The sequence below is a fragment of the Heteronotia binoei genome, chromosome 19 (genome assembly GCF_032191835.1).
Source record: "Heteronotia binoei isolate CCM8104 ecotype False Entrance Well chromosome 19, APGP_CSIRO_Hbin_v1, whole genome shotgun sequence".
Classification (NCBI taxonomy): domain Eukaryota; kingdom Metazoa; phylum Chordata; class Lepidosauria; order Squamata; family Gekkonidae; genus Heteronotia; species Heteronotia binoei.
The window spans coordinates 23,396,638-23,405,597 of record NC_083241.1 but is presented as its reverse complement, the minus strand read 5'-3'; the positions used below and the strand labels follow the sequence as shown (position 1 = coordinate 23,405,597).

At 43.6% G+C, this 8,960-nt stretch overlaps 1 protein-coding gene across 1 annotated transcript in view; it reads right to left on the bottom strand.

Moving 5' to 3' along the window:
- Nucleotides 1–283: 283 nt before the first annotated feature.
- The window catches only part of USP8 (ubiquitin specific peptidase 8), a 41,642-nt gene continuing 32,965 nt past the window's right edge, over nt 284–8,960 (bottom strand). The window contains exons 15-20 of the mRNA XM_060259734.1: nt 8,720–8,932; nt 7,263–7,473; nt 4,638–4,874; nt 2,637–2,779; nt 1,938–2,070; nt 284–1,190 (exon numbers count right to left, since the gene is read on the bottom strand). Of these exons, the coding sequence (XP_060115717.1) occupies nt 1,005–1,190; nt 1,938–2,070; nt 2,637–2,779; nt 4,638–4,874; nt 7,263–7,473; nt 8,720–8,932 (1,123 nt within the window). The 3' untranslated portion in view covers nt 284–1,004. The remainder of the gene's footprint in view (nt 1,191–1,937; nt 2,071–2,636; nt 2,780–4,637; nt 4,875–7,262; nt 7,474–8,719; nt 8,933–8,960) is intronic.

Genomic DNA, 8,960 nt, shown 5'->3' with positions numbered 1-8,960 from the left:
GGGGGAGTGGAGGTTTAATCAACTGTCACAGCCTGTAAACCTTGGAGGAAAAGGATGGGGCACTTGTCCTGGGCCTCCATCTATTCTCTGCCTCGCCAGGTAGCTACAAGTGTGATCGGGCCTGGGAAGGACATCGGTCAAGGCTCTGCCCTCTTGTTGCTAAACCTCCTTGGCCATTTGTTACTCAACAAACCCAAGGTCTGTCCCAACTCTTTTTCCCTGTGCAGGAATCCCTGCAGCCAAAGCTTGTCGGTCTGAAATAAACAGACATTTAACAGACATCTACTTTTACATAATTTTCTCAAGATTTTAATGCATGAATACATGAAACTCTTATATTAAATACTAAAAGGAAAAGTCATCTCAGTTATTTAGAATACATAAATGTGTGCACAGATTGATAAAAGCTCAACAGAAAAATACAGCTCTGCCCTTTCTTATCTATAAGAATTAAAGTTATTTTGACAAAACAAAAAAAAAGAAGCAATCCTTCCCATTCCAGTAAGTGCTCACCAAAGGACCACATACCTCTTATATACAATAATGTGCAAGTATGCAATCAATATATACACATTACATTCCTACCTGTTTACATCATTTCTAGGATATTCACAGTAGAATCAAGCTTTTAAGGTTAGAAGTGTGAAAAGGCCATAAACGTGGAGAGAGAAAATTAAAAGATATGCTTTAGGTTTTGGAACATCTCACAAACCCTGTATGTTAAATGGCTTTAGAATGGCTAAGCTAGATCTATAAGTTTGGAGCAGCATTACAAAATAAAACTTTTGAAATGAATTGTTTAGTACTAAACAGCCTTGTTAACCACTGGCTTTTCAGATGTTAAGCAACAGTACTAAGAGGAAAGAGGGCCTTGGCGGAGAAACTGCAGCAGCCGTCTCCTTACTTGGCCGGTGACCTTATACGTGGCGTGGCTCAGTGCGGTATGGTGCATTTCTTTTCAGAAAAAAGAGAGACAGAGACCAACCTTCTCCAATAACGCTGCTTTATGTGGCTAGGTCAGCCGCACGCTGTTCAAAAGAAGTATAAAAGAGGATGTAAGCAGCTGAGGACCTAACAGATGAGGAGGAGATATCGGAGACTTCATGGTCGTCAAACTTGTACCATCTCTGTTTGGCAGCGTTTTTACAGTAGGCCGTGTAGTGTCCTCCGTCCAGCCCTCCATAGTGATTCTAAGAGGAACAGGAAGAAGCTTAGGATTCCATAAGGCTCTTTCTCTTTTTTGGCCTGAAAACTTAAAAATCAAAGATAAAACTGCTCTGCAAAGAACAAAGATTGAGCCAGAGATTTTAACAGTTAGAGGATCCTCTCTGCCCAGGGCTGCAATTAAAAGAATGGGGAAAATGCTGCAATTAAAAGAAACCCCCGTGCCGCCCCCACTGTTTGTATGAATTAACCAGCTGGGGGAGAGGGGCTGCATGTATGGATTCAGTAACAGATGAGATACAAAGCAAACAGGCCGAGAGGAGAGAAAATACTACAACAAGGGTAGCCAAACTGTGGCTTGGGAACCACATGTCGCTTTTTCATACATATTGTGTGGCTCTTGAAGCCCCCACTGCCTGGCCTAGAGAAGGCATTTCTCTTTAAATGATTTCTCCAAGCCAAGCCAGCCAGCAACTTGGAGAACACATTTAAAATTAAAGTTGCTTTCTTTCCACCTCTCCCTCCAATTTATTTTCCTTCCTTCCTACCTACATCTGACATTTATTCTATGTGGCCCTTGTGTTAAGCACACTTGGCCACCCCTGCCCTCCAAGAACTAACAAATAAGCATATAGAGGTCTGCCAAAGTGGATAATAACACATAATCACTGAATGAGCTTCATCTAAGATCAAGCCATAACATAAAAGGAAAACTGGAAATCATCTATGTTACTATTACACTTTGCAAGGCACAAAGCTGTGGAGTCACTTACAGATACTGCAAACAGGTTGTATCTCCTCAAGTTGTTCTTGGGACCAATAACATATTGCTGAAGGTCAAGGCTTTCCAGAGGGAAATCAACAGATGTTTGTAGCTTTTGCTTCCATCGTCCATCATAGGAAAATCTAGGGAAGACCAAAAAGGAATTTGATTTGCTAAAATAGGAGTCTACTGAAGAAAAGGAACAACAACAAAAACCTGACAGAGACAAGGTGCCTAAAATAAGAACTATTCTGATACCACCTCTACCCACTGACCTACCTGCAAATGATTCCTCAAGGTACACATTTGTCAAACCAATCTTCAAAATGTTGCCTCTCCAAAATGTGTTCTTTGCATGAATAGAAGCTAAGTAGCCCACATCAAGAACAGATCATTTAAAAGTTTTTCCCCATTATAATCAGACTGACTCTTGCAAAAAGAGGGGGTGGGGTGAGTCACATCTGCAGTCCCACCAGCAAACCATGTCAAGTGGTGGATTCTTCACCATGTAAATGCTGCTCCCTGCCTGGAGAGTACAAAGCACTCTGGGTAACTTCCTGTAGTAACTTCTCACAGAGAGGAACAAAGCACAAGAGACAAGACTATGCTTCTGAATGCAGCGTTTCCTTTCTTACCCTTCTCAGTACTTTCAGAAAGGCTAGACTGGCATTTGTGCTTACAAACATATCTGTCCTTGATTGAGCCTTACCTTTTCAAATGCACTAAAAGAACAGGAGGCAGCTTCCAGATTTCTATCTTTTTCAAAGAATCTCTTCGAGTCTTGCAATGGCTACAATAAAATCTGTTGTTATCTGTCAATTTTTCTTCTTTGGAGAATAATCTAAGGCATTCCTAAAGTGGGAAAGGACAAAGGCAGCCTCAGTTCAAAGCTTCAGAGTAAGAATGAGCACAAAACTGAATTACAAAGGGAGGCATCAAAGAAGCATAACCTACTCATCCCTAAATGCCAGTTCAGATTCCCCCACCTCCCAGGAGAGATGAAGTGTAGCCTTTTGGCTCTTTTCCAACCTGGTGGGAAGCAGTGAAAAATAGAATCATAGAGTTGGGACCTCCAGAGTCATCTAGTCCAACCCTCTGCACAATACAGGAAACTCACAAATACTTCCCCCTAAATTCACAGGATCTTCATTGCTGTCAGATGGCCATCTAGCCTCTGTTTAAAAACCTCCAAGGAAGGAGAGCCCACCACCTCCCAAGGAAGCCTGTTCCACTGAGGAACAGCTCAGGAAGTTCTTCCTAATGTTGAGCCGGAAACTTGATTTAATTTCAACCCATTGGTTCTGGTCCTACCTTCTGGGGCCCAGAAAACAATTCCACACCATCCTCTATATGACAGCCTTTCAAGTACTTGAAGATGGTGATCATATCATCTCTCAGCCACCTCCTCTCCAGGCTAAACATGCCCAGCTCCTTCAACCTTTCTTCATAGGAACTGGTCTCCAGACCAAATCTCTCAACCTCTCTGACCAAGGGAGTGCGTTGACTCTCAAAAGCTCATATCCTGAAAATCTTGCTTCTGGACTCGAATCTAGGCCTTAAATATATGGCTGCCCTCAGAATCCTCTCAAAGGGGTTCCTCTCCAAGAGGGACAAGGGTTGCATACCTGCAGGACCGCCTCTCCTGCAATGCTCTATCATGACAGCTGCACTCATGTAAGCTAATTCTCCTGAAGGTGCCACTCCACGACACAGGTAAAATTGACAGCTGCCCGCACGCGTTCCCTGCGGTGGATCCCACACTGTGGAATGACCGGCCTGAGACTCTTGGGAAGGGCCCCACGCTTCTATCATTTAACAAAATGTGCAGAACAGAATTGTTCAGGAGAGCTTTCTGCCTCTAGCTGGAAGACTATATTTTATATAGGAGAGGGACGGTGGCTCAGTGGTAGAACATCTGCTTGGTAAGCAGAAGGTCCCAGGTTCAATCCCTGGCATCTCCAACTAAAAAGGGTCCAGGCAAGTAGGCGTGAAAAACCTCAGCTTGAGACCCTGGAGAGCCGCTGCCAGTCTGACAAGACAATACTGACTTTGATGGACCGAGGGTCTGATTCAGTATAAGGCAAGCTTCATATGTTCATATGTTCCTGAGTCACACTTGAAGCCAGGATCTCTTCCAGCCACACACCCCTCCCTTCCCACTTGAGTCTGCAACTTCTGCTGTGACTGCAGTGTGCATCAAGAACACACTGACAGCTCTTTTCTGCTGCTATTAGAAACACTGAAAAACCAGTGGTGGGGGGATGTTTTAACCTTCCAGGACATTCAGTTGCTGACCTAAGAGTAGCAGCTCTCTTACAATGGAATTCCAAAGAGAGATTAGAGAGACTGCTGCATTGCAACTGATACTGAAGCTCAATGCATCCTCCTGGGCTGAACCCCCTTCCCATTTCTTACAGATGATGGGGGGGGGGGGGGGAGAAACTTGACAGCACAGCACAGGGAACAAGAGTCCTCCAGCACCTTAACAACTAACAACATTTGTGGCAGGGAATGAGCTTTCATTAGTCACTGCTCACTTCTTCAGATACAGCTAGAATGTATCCTCTGTGAAACAGTGGCTCAACCCTCAGCCAATGGGATGGCTGTAAACATGACGGCTGGCAGGCCAACGGCAGAGCAGAAGATTCGTGGCCAGTATATCTGAGGGATTATATTATACTTCTGACCTAACCTCTCCCACGGGACTTACCTGTAGAGTGCATTTACTAGTGGATGCGAGGGGCAAAGACAGATACATAAAAGCCTCAAAGGTCCGGGACTTTTTGTGACATGACAAACACTGCACCGTTGATTTGAATTGGCCTTGGAAAAGTGCAACGATTATAGACTCATTGAGCTGCTTGTGCTTGTGCCAAGCAAGCTCAGCCGCTTTGAAGTCATCCAGGTGGTCCTTGTTTTCTTCTTTATAGCGCTTTCTGTTGTCAGCCTGGGAAGAGGGGAAACTGAATTACTATGAAGTGTGTCTGAACCACAGAATGGCTTCACATACAAGAATGAAAACATGTGCAGTGATGGAAAGAAGGAAAGAACATGCCACACGCACACACACATGTTGAGCCTTCCTGCTATGTTGACAAGCTCTTTCCCTCCTTCAGGCAGGAGTTTTGAAGAAAGCAGAAATTTTTTGGGTCAAATCTCACACACAGCAGGGTCAAACACTGTGCAGGCAAAGAAAAGAAGATTAATGAGAGCTGTTCAGAGGTTTGCTGCAGGGCCCTCTTCACTTGGAAAGTTTTGCGTACCAGAAACACTCCTACACACCGACCAAATCCCCATATTAGCAAACCTGTTCTCTACTATAAAGTGGTTTATGGCTGCCATTTAGGAATGAGGATTTATCAATTCCACAAAATCATGATTTATACCAGATTCCACCAATGCTGGGTGAAATCCTATCCCCATACATACTACTGGTCATCACTGAAGCCAGAGAACGGGAAGCAGCCTGCCCTTCTTCCACTATGCCTGGACCCTCGCTCAGTACTGCTTCCTTTTTTACTTATATCTGCATTTCAAATTGCTATACGCTGCTTTGTGAACCCACCTCTGGATGAAAAGTGAGGTAAAACTGGCATGCAGCAGTGAAATGGCCAAACACATTAAAAATCGTATGCACTAGACACAAGATGAAGAAACAATTAAGTTTTCATTTACTTACTCTCTAAGAGGCATCAGAGTATTTGTAAAAATAGGAGGGGGAAGAAGAGACTGAAAAGCAGATCTTTAGTAGGCCAGGCAAAAATGATTCCCATGTTAGCTACATTAAATAAGCCAAACAAGCCCCCCCCCCCCATCAAGTTCACAGGAGCTAGCACAGAAGGCAGCCCTGATGTGATGGCCCTGAATTTAAAGGTGGCCCATTTGAATGTACAACGGCCAAGGATTATCTGTAGACAGCCTTAAGAGACTATGGTAGCCACGTGCCTAGTTCCTGGTTTAGATGTGCAATTGCTTTTCAAAATACAAGCACTGTGCTGTTACATTAAATCAAAAGGCTATCCCACCCCCTATCTGGCTGAAGCCAGTCCAATACCCATGAGGATGCTTCCACTCTTTCCATACAGCACCTGGTGATGCAGAATTCCACCTATTTTGTGAGTGGAGATTCTATTTTTAGTCAAGTCAACATGACCCAACTCTTCGTGAATTTTCCTCTACCTTTTGACCAGTGCCTATCTCATATCTCAAGAAAAAGAATTTGCTAAATAAAGTACTGTGTAAAATAGTATTTTTCTGTACTGGGGCTGTTTTCTGTCCTGTTCTCACCCTAATATTATCATCCTTTAAGGCCCTATGCAGCCTGGGCCTGCAGATCTTCAGGGCCGCCTCTCCCTATATGAGCCCCCCCGCCCCCGGGCTTTGAGATCATTCACACAACATCTTGTTGTGATCCCTGGTCCTAAGGATGCCTGGTTGGCATCAGTGAGGAACAGAGCCTTTTCAATTTGGGCCCCTGCCTGGTGGAATGAGCTCCCGCTGGAGATCTGGGCCCTGCGGGACTTACCTAAGTTCCAAAGGGCCTGTAAGGCTCTTCCACCAGGCTTTTAATTTACCGAGCTTCCTCTGAAACCTTCCCCCAGCACTTTACTACCTTTGTGCTTGAGTTGGTCAGGGTATGAGTGGTATCAATGACCTGAAGCTGTGCTAAGTGGTGCTGATCAGCTGAAGTTGTACCAACTGCCAAACTGTGGCTTCTGGCCGTATTACTGTTGGAGTTATGATCCTCTATTTTATGTATTATGTTTATGAGTTTTTAAATCTGTTGTGTTTAATTAGATATGTTTTATTGTTATTGCAATGTTTTAATGTTGTAAGCCGCTCTGAGCCCGCCTAGTGGGATAGGGCGGGGTATAAGTCGCAAATTAAATTAAATTAATCCTAGAGCAAAGGCAGGATCGAAGGTTGGGGTGGGAAACAGTGGGAATAATTCACCCAGGACTTTTTTTGGTAGAAAAAGCACCAGCAGGAACTCATTTGCATATTAGGCCACACCCCCTGGTGCCAAGCCAGCCGGAACTATTCAAAAAAAGCCCTGGTTATACCCCCTGCTTGTGGTAGTACAAATTAGATGCATAAACTTTTGTTTTGATTTACATTGTTTTTAAGTATCAAACGGCTTGAGAGCCTCAGGCTTTAAAATAAACATTTTAAAAATACAGCTTTTAAACAAGCAGATGTACAAGTTATGCAAACCGCTTGCAAACCCAGCATCTGAGAAATGGGGGAACAGAAACAGTGTGAATTTCACACTCCTGTTTTATAACACTACATTGCCAAACGTTATGTGTGAAATACTGACAAGAATATAACTCACTTTATTTAAGTCTTCATGCAGACCGTCCATTAAGAACAGGAGCATTTCTTGAGAGTCTTGCTGACTGTACCCTGCAAACTGGTCATTGATCTTCCCAATGGTGACTTTAAAATCTTTTGGACTAATATATCTGTATTGCCCAGTCCAGAGAGCCTTCATGATTATGCCAAACTCCTCTGCCACTTCACCTTTGTGACCCAAGAGGTTTGACCTGCAGCAAACACAAGAATTTAAATGGCCAGCAGTATCCAAGCAGAACAACAACAACAAAAATCTGAAACAAAAGGTGTCAACACGAGAGTGATGTCACTTTCAGGATTATTCGTTCACTATCTCTGCAAATGCAGCTATCTGTAATAAGTCTACAACTTACAAAGCATCTCTAAATGGGTCTTTTCCAGACACAACACTGCAATCGGTCCTCAGCAGAGCTAACAACCTCCTGAGTCTTCTGAAGGCATACAAGGGTGTAGCTCTTGGGACCACTCTGTTAGAGACCTGTGGGGCAGGATAGGGACAGCATGGTATAAAAAACCTGCGCTATTAGCTCATCTAAGAAGATATTATCATGATTGTTTCCAATATCAAGACACTTGCAGCATCAGCCAAGCTAGCATTTTCCTGTAGAAGTGCTTTTGAAATTACCCAAGAATGCAGTTAGAAAACATTGTGCCAAAGAACAGAACATCCCCATCAGGTTTTCCAAAATTAATTCCTTATCATAAGATAAGTTACACCAAAGCTGATTCCTCAGTCATCTCGTGGTGATGGAAAGTGCCATCAGGTCACAGGTGATGTGTGCAGACCCCATAAGGTTTTTAAGGTAAGAGGCAAACTGAGGGTTTGCCATCACTTGCCTCTGCATAGCAACCATGGACTTCCCTGGTGGTCTCCCATCCAGTGGATACAGTGAAGGTTTGCCATCGCTTAGCAACCATGGCCTTCCCTGGTGGTCTCCCATCCATGTACTAGCCAAGGCTGACCCTGTTTAGCTTCTGAAATCTGATGAGAGCAGGCTAGCCTTGGCCATCCTAGATGATTGAAACAACAGCACACCTCTCTGTGATGAGGGAGAATTAATACCATCTACAGACAAAAGCTGCTGATTGGCAGAGTCCTTTTTCTGTTTAGGATATTAATGCTGGTGGCTCATTTCCTACAAGTTCCAAGAAGGTCAAGGGACCATAAATACATTTCCCTAGCCTGCTGTGTACCCCACAGACAGCAGCCCAGTGGTAAAACCCAACATTTCTTTCTGATGCACTGAATATCTTCCACTGTTAATCCACCTCAGACTTACTTGTTGCAGACATTGCCGTTAAAGAAAGCACTACAATTTTTAAAAATGACTGTGTTATTTTTGAAACATTTGTAGCATTTCTGAAAAAAGTAATAATTTTTGCACACAGATGTGGACTAAAGAAAAGAATCTCATCAACCAAAAAGAGTTCGATTACCTGTTGATATCATCCTGATAGAAATTTCTGTTGAAATAATCTGCCAGGTGTGGCGTGTTGCAAAGACATTGTAAGACGGAGTTCATGTAGCAGGTGTTTCCTAAGTTTCGAAGGCCTGTGAGGGCTGGTCCCTGTCCTCCAAACACGGGGTTGAGATTACGAATCTGAGAAGCAGAAAGCCTCGATATTTCAGCTTTTGTATAGCTTGAGGGTCTGTAAGAAAGAGGCAACAATTAAACAG